The 15,000-nt window shown below is 47.2% G+C and overlaps 1 protein-coding gene across 1 annotated transcript in view; it reads left to right on the top strand.

Moving 5' to 3' along the window:
• The window catches only part of LOC130379628 (collagen alpha-1(XI) chain-like), a 41,321-nt gene that overhangs the window by 9,303 nt on the left and 17,018 nt on the right, over window positions 1-15,000 (top strand). The window contains exons 4-35 of the mRNA XM_056586573.1: window positions 784-905; window positions 1,522-1,684; window positions 3,341-3,463; window positions 4,036-4,149; window positions 4,599-4,724; window positions 5,326-5,373; window positions 5,650-5,691; window positions 6,439-6,501; window positions 6,654-6,728; window positions 7,081-7,164; window positions 7,290-7,346; window positions 7,824-7,877; window positions 8,027-8,080; window positions 8,334-8,387; window positions 8,573-8,626; window positions 8,747-8,800; window positions 8,896-8,940; window positions 9,741-9,794; window positions 10,664-10,708; window positions 11,189-11,242; window positions 11,332-11,376; window positions 11,475-11,528; window positions 11,631-11,675; window positions 12,024-12,077; window positions 12,519-12,563; window positions 12,795-12,956; window positions 13,191-13,244; window positions 13,336-13,389; window positions 13,484-13,528; window positions 13,646-13,699; window positions 14,098-14,142; window positions 14,233-14,286. Of these exons, the coding sequence (XP_056442548.1) occupies window positions 784-905; window positions 1,522-1,684; window positions 3,341-3,463; window positions 4,036-4,149; window positions 4,599-4,724; window positions 5,326-5,373; window positions 5,650-5,691; window positions 6,439-6,501; window positions 6,654-6,728; window positions 7,081-7,164; window positions 7,290-7,346; window positions 7,824-7,877; window positions 8,027-8,080; window positions 8,334-8,387; window positions 8,573-8,626; window positions 8,747-8,800; window positions 8,896-8,940; window positions 9,741-9,794; window positions 10,664-10,708; window positions 11,189-11,242; window positions 11,332-11,376; window positions 11,475-11,528; window positions 11,631-11,675; window positions 12,024-12,077; window positions 12,519-12,563; window positions 12,795-12,956; window positions 13,191-13,244; window positions 13,336-13,389; window positions 13,484-13,528; window positions 13,646-13,699; window positions 14,098-14,142; window positions 14,233-14,286 (2,196 nt within the window). The remainder of the gene's footprint in view (window positions 1-783; window positions 906-1,521; window positions 1,685-3,340; window positions 3,464-4,035; window positions 4,150-4,598; window positions 4,725-5,325; window positions 5,374-5,649; window positions 5,692-6,438; window positions 6,502-6,653; window positions 6,729-7,080; window positions 7,165-7,289; window positions 7,347-7,823; window positions 7,878-8,026; window positions 8,081-8,333; window positions 8,388-8,572; window positions 8,627-8,746; window positions 8,801-8,895; window positions 8,941-9,740; window positions 9,795-10,663; window positions 10,709-11,188; window positions 11,243-11,331; window positions 11,377-11,474; window positions 11,529-11,630; window positions 11,676-12,023; window positions 12,078-12,518; window positions 12,564-12,794; window positions 12,957-13,190; window positions 13,245-13,335; window positions 13,390-13,483; window positions 13,529-13,645; window positions 13,700-14,097; window positions 14,143-14,232; window positions 14,287-15,000) is intronic.

Below are 15,000 nucleotides of genomic sequence, written 5' to 3' on the forward strand. Positions count from 1 at the left end.
ACACACACACACACACACACACACACACACACACACACACACACACACACACACACACACACACACACACACACACACACACACACACACACACACACAGATGATAGACTCAGGAGAGATTAAATTGCACACCAACAAAAACTAAAACCCAATAAACAATAACATTGAAATATTTATACAATTGTTAGAAATTGCAAGTGCATCTTAAAGATAACTGCCGAGAGAGAGCAGGGACAAAACCTTCAATCTGAATGTCATCATTGTTTGAATCTGACTGACATCAGAAAAGAGAGATGAGGACCTGGGGAGATGATTCTTGTTGGGAAATATGTGTCTGGGTCACTGGAGGGAAATACAGCTACCTAGCAGAAGGCTTCCCTTCCTCAATGCATGTTTGCTTGGAAATCTAGTTGAAAAGACAAAACAACAAATATTTGTTGTAATTTTGTAAGGTTAATTGGTCACATAATTGAGGTAGAGTGTGTTGGCTCTAGCCCTACTGTGGGTGATACTCACACACACACACACAAACACAATCACATACACAAGCACTTGCATATGCGCACATGCACAAACTGAAGAAGACACCCACACAGATGTGCACACATTTCACAAAAACATGTTCATGCACAGACCCACGTGCGCACTCACACAAATGGACGTGGACAACACATGCTGAATCAATATTTGATGCTTTAATGTCTGCATTTATATATACTGTCCACACCATCCATCTCTCCTTCTTTTGATTCCTTACTCCTCCTCCGTCTCCACTGTCTGCAGGGAACCCAGCAGCTGGGCCTGGAGGTGGGACGCTCCCCAGTCTTCCTCTATGAGGACCAGGAGGGCCAGCCCCCACCCGAACTCTACCCCACCTTCAGGAAGGTCAACCTGGCCGACGGCAAGTGGGTGACACGCCGAACGATGAAACACACCCGGACGCACCGCTGACAGTCACACGCTCAAACACACGCCGGTTTGCATGCAGTCGTGGTCAATCGCACACACACATGCTTTCAAGCACACACACTCACGTACACACACACACTCAAACACACACCATTTCCATGAGGGAAGCACTAAAATCATCCTGTTAAAGAAATACTCCTTGTTTTGGTCTTCGGGGCAACCTGCCTCCATTTAGACTTTCAATCGAATCAAATTTATTGACTACACCCACAATATAAATCAAAATCCAGGGCAACTGCTTTGTGCTGTTTGGAATGCGTTTGGTCTCAGCATATGGAACGCTTTAGCCGGGCACTGGACCAAAACTCACTCAGTAGGATATTTAAAGGATATTTATTATTAAGTGAATTGAAAAGACAAACTAGATCCCCTTTTTTGGTAAGATATTCTGGCCTTTTTTTCCAAAACATATTCAACCCCAATTTCATTTGGCTCGTCCGTGTTTCGATTTGCTATCCGCTTACGATAGGGAACTCAGATTTGGGGAGGGTCTCCCTGTGAACCAATAGAAGGCTGGAGACGACAGGTTTGTGTCTCTGCCTCCTGTCTCAGGTGGCACCGGGTGGCGTACAGCGTGGAGGGCCAGTCGGTGACACTGTACCTGGACTGTGAGAAGGTGGACACCATGGACCTCCTCCGGGGCCCCGACCCCGAGATCAGCACCGGGGGGGTCACGGTTTTCGGCACTCGCCTGCTCGACGAAGAGGTGTTCGAGGTACGAGCCCCGGCCCCCTGGGACCCTGGAGTTCTTGTGGTCGCGGTTGTGTGTGTGCATTTTCAGGGGCCCATTCGTACAAATGGAGCTCAGCTAACAGACGAACACACACACACACACACACAGACAGACAGACACATAACAGAGGTTCTTACTGTTAGGCCCCATTCCCCCCTCCGGCGATATTCGAGGAGCTATTCCCTTTAACACGACTTGGAAAAAGAGGTAGGATAAAGACAGAGTGACAGGTGAAAATGGAGCCTTAAGGTGCTCTGTAGGGTTATCTTCTCTACTTGTTGCTGCATGTTACATATATCGGTAAAAAGTGAAAAACACATAACTTACTCTCACCACACTGCCGCCAAGTGGCCACACTATTCTTCAAAATGGTTTATCTTTGCATTATAATTAATTCTGTAATAACCTTATAAATATATTACCCTTTGAATTTGTATGAGCATAATCAATACACTACCACAGTTGCTCAGTTGCTTGAGTTAGTTCTTAAGTGAAGCCATTTGGATGGACAAGGCATCCTTTCTTCCAGTGTTCTAACAACAGCATTGGGATTTTATGGGTATCCTTCAGATAAGATTTTATAGCTTCCAAGCGGTTCTGTCCTGTTTACTTTTTGGATCAGCAATACGCGGTCATTCTCAATAGATTTGAACTTCGACCTTGTTGAGGATTATGGTCTCAGCTGGCCCATCTGTGAAACAGAGCTCCCTGTGGTTTTAGCCTTGCAGCATTTCTCTGTGACTTCTTCGATTTCCCTTTGTAAATCAGAAACAGAGAGGGACAGGGAGAGAGAGGGAGGAGGAGAGAGAGGGAGAGAGAGAGGGAGAGATCCGGAGAGAAAGACAGTCTTTGGAATTTAATGTACTAGCGTTACTTGCTAGTAAACCTCTGGACACCATTAGCTGAGTGGGGGGATGAAAGGTGCCTGTGAAGACTCTTTGATCTCACCCCAATTGAATACACAATGAGACAGAGACCTACAAAATCACACATACTGAGATACAAACACACACTCAAAGGTGGATGGCATCTGAGATAGACAGACGATGGCATCTGTCACATCATAAAGATTAACTGTTGTACTTATTCTGGGCAAGCTGATTCCAATGTTCTGCAAACAAAATTCTCATTCATGATACTTTGATGTTCCCTTGGTTTCAATCATTTATTTTTATTTTTATGTTTGTTGACACATTTTTGGATGTTTGATTGTGTGCTTGTTTTTTTGTGTGATTATGTGTGTGTGTGTTTGTTTGTGTGTGTGTGTGTGTGTGTGTTTGTACATGTATGTGTGTTTGTGTGTGTGTTTTAATATGTGTTTGCTTTTAATGTGTGTTTTCTTGTGTTTTTGTTTTTGTATATGTTTGTGTACATCTGTGTGTGTGTGTGGTTGTGTGTGTCTGTGTGTGTGTTTGTGTGTCTGTAATTTTGTGGGTAATTGTGTGTGCGTCTGTTTTTTTTGTTTGTCTGTGTGCCTGCATGTTTTTGTTTGTACTTCTGTGTGTGTGTGTGTGTGTGTGTGTGTGTGTGTGTGTGTGTGTGTGTGTTTGCGCGTGTGTGTGTGTGTGTGTGTGTGTGTGTGTGTGTGTGTGTGTGTGTGTGTGTGTGTGTTCGGTTATGTGCGTCCACGTGACCCAGGGAGACATCCAGCAGCTGCTGATAGTGGATGACCCAAGAGCAGCCGAGACCTACTGCCAGGACTACATCCCAGACTGCTACACCCACCTGCCCTACAACAGCATCCTCAATGAGACAGACACGGTACGTTACTACCACGACAGCCAAAGCACACGAAGAGCTGGCTAAGAGTTACCAATCGCATTTCAGCAAACAACGAACCAACGAAATACGTCAACGGTAGGAGGGAGCCTGTCAGTCATGTTGATGGACAGATACAAGCGAGAAGGACGGAAATGTACCAACAAATAATTGTCTGTAACGTGAAATAATGCCTTAGCTTCCTCCTCTACCCCTATGCTCCTTGCTTTCTCCCTCTCTTCTCTTGTTCTCCCACGTCCGTCCTTGTTAAACGTGAGCGAGGCTTCCAAGGCCAAACACGGCGAGCCTTGCCAACAACCCACTGTTCATTTTCCTTTCCTACTTCAGCGGGGCTTCGCTCCAACACTGTTTTTTAACGGCTGTGTTTCAGATTCAATAGTTGGCGGACAACTCTAAGTGGAACAAAATTCATGTGTGGTTCTGGGCACTGATGTGCTCCCCTGTCGTTAGACGGCTCTTCTCCGTCTCCTCCGAGTTGTTAGGGGTAACAAGTGGATGGAGTTATCACCGGGGGCATCCTGTGTTCATCCACGGAGTGTGTTTCTGCTCCTCAGCTGGATACGTCCACCAGGAAGCGCGTGCGGGAGGAGTTTGAGGAGTATGACTACAGTGAGCTTTATTCAGACCTTTCCACAGAGGTGGCCAGTCCCAACATCACAGAGTACGAGGTGAGTTCAGGGGACTGGATACGGAGGAGTTCCTGCTGATTCAGTTCATGCCGATTCAGGTCATTCTGATTCAGGTCATGCGGACTCATGCGCCTCCCTGAATGTCTAGAATGGATGTCGTGATGGGAACCAGTGTGTGTGTGTGTGTGTGTTAATGTGTTTCAATCTGTGTGAGTGTGTGTGTGTGTGTGTGTGTGTGTGTGTGTGTGTGTGTGTGTGTGTGTGTGTGTGTGTGTGTGTGTGTGTGTGCGTGTGCGTGTGTGTGTGTGTTTGTGTGTGTGTGTGTGAATGTGTGTCTGTGTTTGTGGGCTGGAGAGTGTATGTGTGATGGTGTGTATGTGTGTGTGTGTGTGTGTGTGTGTGTGTGTGTTTGGGAGGGGAGTGGGGAGGGGGGTGTGCATGTGTGTGCATGTCTCTGAGATACAAATAGCGTTCCTCTTCTTCCCCAGATTGTGGAATACGAGGACTACGACAACGGGACCGAGCACCAGGTGAGGGAGTACGAGTACGAGGAGGTGTACGAGGACCGCTACGGGCCGGCAGAGAGAGAGGGAGGCGACTCCTGGAATGCACAGGTATGGGTTTACACCCTGTCCCACACAGTCGCACGGTGATCCATGCACAGCTCCCATGTTCTGACACACAGGAACATAGAGATCCAGAAACAGTGAACCATTTGCAGTTCTCACTTTCTCTAACACAGTCAGGGGATCCAGGAACAGTTCACACCTTCTCACACACAGGAACATAGTGATCCTATTACAGTTCACACTATCTCTAACACAGTCAGGGGATCCAGGAACAGTTCACACCTTCTCACACACATGAACATAGTGATCCAGGAACAGTAGACACCTTCTCACACACAGGAACATAGTGATCCAGGAACAGTAGACCCCTTCTCACACACAGGAACATAGTGATCCAGGAACAGTAGACACCTTCTCACACACAGGAACATAGTGATCCAGGAACAGTAGACACCTTCTCACACACAGGAACATAGAGATCCAGGAACAAGCTAAAGTTCACAACTGTAACAGTAGTAGCAGCGTCCCGTGCAACCAGACACCAACAGATGGTTTATATTAAATAACGAAACAGTTTCAGTCGTCCTCTTTGTGTGATTGATCCCGTCGTCTAGCCATCCCTCTCTCTGTCCACCCCTCTGATCAGGATATCCCGGAGAAAGGCGATAAAGGAGAACCAGGGATGATGGGATATGTAAGGACAAATGCCAGACAATTCTCGAAGACACCACGTCTGCACATGCGCATGGACACATACATGTGCACACATGCATAAACATAAAGATGCCTGGACAGACACACACACACAGACAAACATGCATGCACACATGCACATTCATGAAGATGCACACCTGCATGAAAGCACACACACACAAACACACACACACACACACACACACACACACACACACACACACACACACACACACACACACATACACAGGACTAAATCATTGCTATTTTCCCACAGGGCACAATGTTAGAAGGACCCCATGGATTTCCAGGACCTCCGGTCAGTGACTTCTACTGCGTTCCTCACTATGACCTTGCTCCCTATGACATTCCTCCCTATGACCTGGCTCACTGTGACCTTGATCACTATGACCTTGTTCACTATGACCTGCCTCATTCCTCTGAATAATCGCCTAAAGACACCACTCCAATGGGAGGAGGTGGCAGTATTTTAAAGTGCAGCTGACATTTACGGGAGCCATGTAAAGATTCCATTAAAGTGAGTGTTGCTATAATTGTGTGTGCGTGTGTCTTTCTGTATGCCTGTGCGTATGTGCATGTTGTATTTGTGTCTGAGTGTGTGTGTGTATGTGTGTGTGTGTGTGTGTGTCTGTGTGTGTGTGTGTGTGTGTGTGTGTGTGTGTGTGTGTGTGTGTGTGTGTGTGTGTGTGTGTGTGTGTGTATGTGTGTGTGTGTGTGTGTGTGCGTGCAAGCATGTGTGTGTGTGCGTGGGAGCATGTGTGTGTTTGTATGTGTGAGTGTGTGTATGTGTGTGCATCTGTGTGTGAGTGTGTGTGCGTGTGAGCATGTGTGTGTGTGTTTGTGTGTGTGTGTGTGTGTGTGTGTGTGTGTGTGTGTGCTTCGAAGCATGTGTGTGTGTGTGTGTCCGTGTATGTGTCCGTGTATATATGTGTGTGTGAGTGTTTGTTAGCATGTTTTTTGTTTGTGTGTGTGTGTGTGTGTATGTGTGTACGTGTGTTTCTGTGTATGTGTGTATGTGTGTGTGAGCACGTGTGTGTGTGTTTAGGGAGATATGGGACCTTCTGGTCCGACAGGACTGGTGGGACCTCGAGGGGATCCTGGAGAGTTGGTGAGCATCCTTCACACACACACAACCACGCACACACACAAACACTCTCTCACACACAAACAGACAGAGACACACACACACACACACACAAAAGCCTGGTGTATCCTCACCATGTGTCCTCCTATGTCTCCTTATCTCCTTCTCCCTAACAGGGACCGCAAGGACGTCCGGGCATCAATGGAGCCGATGGGATTCCCGGCCCCCCAGGGAACATCATGCTCATACCGGTAACACCCCTACATGGTTGTGTAGTTGTCGTAATTAGTTTGTTGCCTGGTGGGGATGGCTGGATAGTATAATACAGTGGTACTTTTATATAGCGACCACTTGGGGGAGTCTTGAGCTGCATGTGTTGTGTATGCTTTTGATTACCGGTTGCATGTCTAGTAGCACAATATTGATGTCTGGATGGGTGTCTGTGTAAACAGTTAAATAATGTGTGTGTGTGTGTGGATATACATGTATTTCTGTCTATTCTTGTGTGTATCTTTGAATGTGTGTGTGTATGTTCGTGTTTGGATGCATGCATGTCCATGTGTGTGTGTGTGTGTGTGCGTGTGCGCGTGTGCGTGAGTGTAGTTCCAGGCGGGTGGAGACCCCATGACCGGCCCAGTGGTCTCAGCCCAGGAGGCCCAGGCCCAGGCTATCCTCCAGCGGACCAAGGTAAGGACGCCACCTCAACACCAACCACCACGATCAATACCAACCACTACCCGACCCCTCAGCCCACAGCCCAGTCCCCTCGGAGGGTACATGACAGCCTGTCCTCCCCTCTCGTCCTACTCTAGCTGGCCATGAAGGGCCCCCACGGACCTCTGGGCCTCAGGGGCCGGCCCGGGCCCCTGGTGAGTACGCAGCCTCATCATCGCTAATCACCCCTCAACCACGATAAACACAATCACAGCTACTACTCAGAATGACAACAAGCCTCTTTGTTTAGTGATGCATAGCACATTGTTAACCAGGGAAAAATAACTATATCAACTATAAAACAATGGAATTAAAACGCAGAGGCCAAAGATCAAGGATCATAGATTGGACGAAGTGAGGTCGTTAAAGAATCTGTTAACAAACGTGAGAACTGTAAGAAGTCGGACCCACTGTGTTAAAATGGCAACCAAGGCTACAAATGGACACTTTGCATGCGTTCCGTACTCCTACTAACTGTGTGTGTGTGTGTGTGTGTGTGTGTGTGTGTGTGTGTGTGTGTGTGTGTGTGTGTGTGTGTGTGTGTGTGTGTGTGTGTGTGTGTGTGTGTGTGTGTGTGTGTGTGTGTGTGTGTGTGTGTGTGTGTGTGTTTGTGTGTGTGTGTGTGTTTCCAGGGTTTATCGGGCCCTTCAGGGTTGAAGGGAAGCAACGGGGAAACGGGGCCGTCGGTGAGTCACCGATGAGCCCATGAGCTGTGTGGTAACCCTGGCAGCGTGCTCATGAATGTTGTTGAGCCATTGTTGTGCGCTGTTGTTGTTGCTTGACTCTACATTTCCCGTCAGCGGCCATTAATGTTTGTGCTATGTCCGCCCCGCAGGGCCCGAGGGGGATGCAGGGCAGTCCGGGGCAGAACGGCCGTCTAGGGAAACTGGTGAGAGATACAGTTGGCCACTCCGAGTAAACACATCATCGTTCTGTTATCGCACGCCTGGTCCCAGAAATGTTTAACATTGTGAGCAATCTCACTGTGTGTGTGTGTGTGTGTGTGTGTGTGTGTGTGTGTGTGTGTGTGTGTGTGTGTGTGTGTGTGTGTGTGTGTGTGTGTGTGTGTGTGTGTGTGTGTGTGTGTGTGTGTGTGTGTGTGTGTGTGTGTGAATGTGTGTGGGGTTATTTGTGTGTTCCAGGGCAGATCGGGTACAGATGGGACCCGCGGTGCAATAGGAGAGTCAGGCTCAAAGGTGAGGACTACTTCCTCCTCTTCTCCTTCTGATTATCTACGCTGGACATCGTGCATCTATTTGAACCTTTCATCGCCCCATTTCTCTCTCTCTCCCCCCCCTCTCTCTCTCTCTCTCTCTCTCTCTCTCTCTCTCTCTCTCTCTCTCTCTCTCTCTCTCTCCCTCTCTCTCTCTTAACCTTTCAGGGGAGCAGGGGTTTCGATGGGCTGCCTGGTCTCCCTGGAAACAAGGGACACAAGGTCAATTTGATTAAGATGAACGACTTATCCAGCTCTTTAGAATCGTTGATTGATCCTTAATTCATCCATTCATTCATAGAATTGTCAGCTCATAATTTAATCTACTCCCTCGTGTGTCAGGGGGAGCGAGGGAAGCAAGGCCATCATGGCCCGTCTGGGATTTCGGGTGAAAAGGTGAGAGTGCTCGGAGCCTGAGATGGTTGGTTTGAAAAATGACACAAATTTCAAATATGTCTGAGGAGAAAACCTTCTGATCCTCCTCTCACCAGGGTTCAGAGGGCCCACCTGGTCCAAGAGGACAAGCAGGGGATGCTGTGAGTGAACACGTTTACACACACGCAGGCACACACACACACACACACACACACACACACACACATGCACACGTACACACACATGCACGCTTACACACATGCACACAGTTTTACTGTGTACACAGTGCACACAGATTCAGATTCAGATTAAGGCAACTTTATATATCCCAAAAAGGGCAATTAATTTGAAACCAGTCCAGACAAATGACTTAAAAGACTCAAAGAGAAGATAAGAAAGTAATATGTCAGAGGCAATAGATCAAAGTACCAAGGTCAGTACAAGGAAGAAAAGAGCAGCAGTAAATACATCAAAACATTTGATATAGTTCATATAAATAAGTTTAAAGGATTGTACCAGTCATTTGAAATGACTACTGTGGCCGTTTAATATCCTGATAGCCGAAGGAATGAAGGACTTTAGTTATTTTAAGGTGAACAGTATAACACCGGCCTGAGGGCATTACAGTGATACGCTGGATACAACATTTTGATTCCTTTCTACACACACACAGTCACACACACACACACACACACACACACACACACACACACACACACACACACACACACACACACACACACACACACACACACCACACACACACACACACAAACACACACACACACACCTGTATGCAAACACACACACACAAACACACAAACACACACAATCACTCACAGGTACAAACAATCTGACACACACACAAACACACACACAAACGCACACAAACACACACACACACACACACAAACACAGGGAGTCGTTAACATACAATGTTGACCTTGACTTTTGCTTTTAGGGTTCCAGAGGTATGAATGGCCCAAGAGGAAATCCCGGACCCTTAGGTCAGCCTGTAAGTACCACCTGTCATTATTACCATCAATAACACTCACACACACACAGACACACACACAGACACACACACAGACACGCACACACACAAACACACCCCTGTTTACACACACCTGCACACATACACACACACACACACATGAATCCGACACTGATTCCTCGGATACAGAAGGAACATAACAGTTTCAATTAGTTCCATATAATCCGTCTTATCGCTACATCTCAACTGTGTAACACGAACAACACAATACCCTCCCTCATATTTCACACACAACAACTCTGCGTCGCTGTCGGCTGTGGTGGTGTTGCGTTATCACGATTACGCTGCTAATGCGGCAGTTGTTAACACGGCGTTGGGCAATCCTCCCACGCCGTCCGCCTGCCAAACACTGCGCTCTGCATCACCGGGGGCCGCGGAGACGCCCCTTGCCCGACTTGTTGCATCTTTTGTTGCCACGCAAGTCAGCGCTTGTATTTAATATTTACTCCCATAAAAACCGAATTACTTCCCGTGTGTCAGATAAGCTGCTTGTAGTGGAATAAACATGTGTTCACAGCGCACATGGCTTAAAGCGACGGAACGACACGGAGAACCCCCTCGTTCTGGATTCCTGCAAGGCAGGAAGTTCTAGAAGCCTGTAGTTAGACGGTTTTACATGCCTTTAATGTGAACACGCTGATGGTTACAACGCATGTTGCTTAGCGACATGAACCTCAAACACAGATCTTTTTTCATAAAGAGGGACTTAGTTTTACAGCCTTAAACTCTGATTATTATAATTAATACTGCTTGGGAAGACCCTACACCCAGCCCGTGAGCACAGGAGTCTTTCAATGCTTTGCCTCCTCTTTCTTTCTTTCTTTCTCTAGGGCATCCGGGGGGTGGATGGAGTTCAAGGGTCAAAGGGGAACCAGGTGAGTAAGGTGTTATTGCATCATATGACACCTTGAAGCTCAAGTCCAGAACCACCCAGAAATAGTCCATAATAGGCCATACAAGTCCATTTTGGTCATGAATAGTTATGAACATTCAATACCATACCTGAATGCTCAAAATTAGACCTAAATAGTCGTCAATATTCCATGTTAATCCGTATTAGTCATTGATATTCTTTAATATTCCAGAATAGACTTGAATAGGCAACACAATGTACCTGAATAATGGTGCATAAAATTATCCACACAAGTCCATATATGTAATTTATAAAAAAGAAAATATTCCAGAGTACACCTGACTAGTCAACAATAGTCTGAATAGTCCATACTAGTCCATACAAGTCCATATGAGTCATTAACAGCCAAGAGTAGTCCACAATATTCCTAAATAGATTAAAAATTCCTAGATAGACTTAAATACTCTGCACTGTATTTCAATGGCTGTGCTTTGTCAAACAGGGACTATCAGGTGAGGTTGGGGCACCTGGACAACAGGGGAACATCGGAATACTGGTATGTAAAGCATAGCAAACCAACACACAGCACACCCAGACCCAGACAGACACACACCTGTATCCTAACGCTCTCCCCCTCTCTGACAGGGCTTCCCTGGCCCACAAGGCCTCGTGGGGCACCCCGGGGAGAAGGTAAGATATATCCTGTTATATCCTGTTTGTACTCTGGGCCCTTGGGGGGAGCCTCGGTTAATAGCTTGTCACTCACCACCCCCTGTGTGCTGCTGCAGGGACCCCAAGGCAAGAAGGGGATGCAGGGCTTACCTGGAAATGATGGGCCGACTGTGAGTCAATAAGGACACGCATGGCGACACACCCTCACGCACACGTACGTACGCACACAGTGCCTGTTTGATTCCAGCATTCCTCTTCCTTCTTGTCATTAGGGTCATCCAGGCAGAGAGGGGACTCCAGGGGAGAAGGGATTACCTGTAAGTATGTGTGTGTGTGTGTGTGTGTGTGTGTGTGTGTGTGTGTGTGTGTGTGCGTGTGTGCGTGTGTGTGTGTGTGTGTGTGTGTGTGTGTGTGGGTGTGTGTGGTGTGTGTGTGTGTGTGTGTGTGTGCGTGCGTGCGTGTGTGTGTGTGTGTGTGTTTCTTTGTGTGTGTTTGTGTGTGCGTGTGTGCATATGTGTATCTTTCGAGGAATATATTTGTTCCAAACACTCATAATATCCGCGCCGCTGCGTCTCCTGTCTGTTAGCGGCTGCGCTAGCTGCTACCCGGTATGTTGTTTTAAAAGCACAGGGGAAAATGCAGGTGAACGTTTGTTTCGTTCGCAGGGTCCGCTGGGCATGCAGGGGCCTGTCGGATATCCTGGGTCCCGGGGAGTCAAGGTAAAGCGTGCCGCAGTGTCAACATAAGCTCCAGTGTTTTTCCATCACATACGTACACATTTACACTTGAACCACTTGCACATACTCCTTTACACAAAGACTCCCCTCCACACAGACTCCCCTCCACACTGACTCCTCTACACAAAGACTCCACTACCCACAGACTCCTCTCCACACAGACTCCCCTCCACACAGACTCCCCTCCACACAGACACAGAAACACTAGGCAAAAACAGCTGATGTTTGAAGTCTGCTGAACAATCGTGATATGCCGCTTGCTGCGAATGACAGATCAAGAGGGTGTCACCTCGCCGGAATATAATTGTTGGCAAGGAATCACAAGGAATCCAAATGGTTTGAAGTTGTGTGTTTCCTGTTGTTTTGGTTAGCCTGACATTCGGTCTGTCTGTCTGTCTGTCTGTCTATCTGTCTGTCTATCAGGGCGCGGACGGAATCAGGGGGTTGAAGGGAAGCAAAGGAGAGAAGGTGAGAAGGTTTTTGATTTTGCAACACATCATGAGACACACTATACAGATACTATTCACACTTAACCTGTACAGACAGCTGGTTGAGTCCCTTAGTGGAGGATGACTTATCTGAAAGGTTTTAAACAACAACCCTCTCCCCCTTCCACACTGACACATTAACACCCAAACCCCCTTCCTCTGGTTCCCTGTCTGATGGCGTCGGACCCATCTCCCCTCTCTCTGTCCGCAGGGCGAGGATGGCTTCCCCGGGTCCAAGGGGGAGATGGGGGTGAAGGGGGACAACGGGGACAACGGGGCCACGGGTAACCGAGGAGAAGACGGACCTGAGGGGCCCAAGGGCCAGCTCGGCCCTCTGGGAGAATCCGGCATTCTGGGCGTCGCCGGCGAGAAGGTGTTTGTCCTCCCAAAGACTGCTTCAATGAGGAATACAAACACAAGTATAGCTGAATAGATTCAGCTCTGTGTTTAGTGCACATTTAGTTTAAACAAAAGTATAGTTGTAATAGAGTCAGCTCTGTGTTTAGGGGATGTTAAGTTTAAAACACAAGTATAGTTATACAATCTTATGCTCAGTGTTTATTGGATACATTGTTTTGACCACTTCCTTCGACCCATCTCATTTCAGGGTAAACTGGGGGTTCCCGGGTTGCCTGGTTACCCGGGGCGACAGGGACCCAAGGTAAACATGACATGAACATATTCAGTAAACTACCCTAAAGGGCATGATGTTGGTGGATCTGAGAGCTAGTGTGTTTCCACCTCCTTCACAGGGATCAGATGGATTCCCGGGCACAGTCGGGTCCGAAGGAGAGAAAGGGAAGAAGGTGGGTCCGTCGAATGAGTCCAACGGGATTGATTGATTGATTTGAATCCTCCCATCGACCAATAACATTCTGCGCCATGTTCTTTTTTTCCCAGGGTCCAGGGGGGCAGCAAGGAAGTGGGGGCCAGAGGGGTCCCAATGTGAGTGCCCCTTGTGTCTTCCTCACTTTCTACCTGCGGTGTTCCCAGTTAAGAGTCTCTCTAAACTAAGGCTTTGTGGTGCGGATAAAGACTGGGCTAACGTTCCCCTCCCTACAGGGGGCGAGAGGTTCCAGAGGAGCCAACGGGCCCACGGGGAAACCAGGAGAAAAGGTTTGGAGATCAACATGTCAACATGTCAACATGTCAACATCACAACATGACAACATGTCAACATCTCAACATCTCAACGTCTCAACATGTCAACATGTCAACATCTCAACATGTCAACATGTCAACATCTCAACATGTCAACATGTCAACATGTCAACACGTCAACATCTCAACATCTCAACATCTCAACATCTCAACATCACAACATCACAACATCACAACATCTCAACATCTCAGCATCACACCCGCTCAGTGATCAAGACATTTTCCAAACCAGCCCCCAGAATATGCTGTTTAGGACCCCACGTTTGATAGAAAATGGATTTGATTGTTCTGTTATCAGACCGATATTGATAACATGTTTGTTTCGTGACTCCTTCTTCCTTCCTTTCTCTCAGGGGTCGTCCGGCCACGACGGTTCATCAGGACCAACTGGAGAGAGAGTAAGACATGACCACTTATTCAGTTAATCCTTTGAGTAGTTTGTTTTTCTCCTTGGATAACAGGTGATGTTGTTTCTGCTGTTTCCATAGGGACCTCAAGGGCCATTGGGAAGGAATGGAGAGTCAGGGCCCAAAGGAGCAGTTGTGAGTAGAAACTCAACACAGACGCCATTTAGACACGTAGAAATACTGAGCTACAAATGCACAGATGTCGGCTATGTACGACATTTACAATAAAATGTGTGGCTAGGATTATTTCAATCATCATATTGTTTCTTAAAGAACTCCTATAATGCTACTTTTCTGGTCTTCATTTCTAATTAATGACTCCTATAGAGCAACCTGCTACGAATCACAGCACAAAAAACGATGTAGATTTTCGGGAAACTCTTCCTCTCATATGGGCACTTTCAGCATTCTCTGTCAACACTCGGCTTCGTCCTTCTCCGCCCCCTCGCCCCCCTCCTGCCAACCCCACTCCGTTGTGATTGGTTACCTTCCAGAAGAGCATGTTGCAGCATTACCATACATGGAAAATCTGAATTGTTCTACGTAGATAAATCCCGGAAATTTGAATTAGTGAATGGTGACCGGTGTCCCTAGTGTTTAGCGCTCTGCACAGCCACCCCAGACGGTCAGCAGGGAATACGTCTAAATGCATGTGCGTCATTATTTGACACTTTAGCATGGTTAAACATGACTCTAAATCATTATAACAAAGTTTATAGGTCATAAAAGTCGAAAAAGCATAATAGGTGCTTTTTAGATATCATTTACTGTGGGGACACATCAAACCTTTTTGGTGTGTGTGTGTGTGTGTGTGTGTGTGTGTGTGTGTGTGTGTGTGTGTGTGTGTGT

Source organism: Gadus chalcogrammus, chromosome 3 (assembly GCF_026213295.1).
Source record: "Gadus chalcogrammus isolate NIFS_2021 chromosome 3, NIFS_Gcha_1.0, whole genome shotgun sequence".
Lineage (NCBI taxonomy): Eukaryota > Metazoa > Chordata > Actinopteri > Gadiformes > Gadidae > Gadus > Gadus chalcogrammus.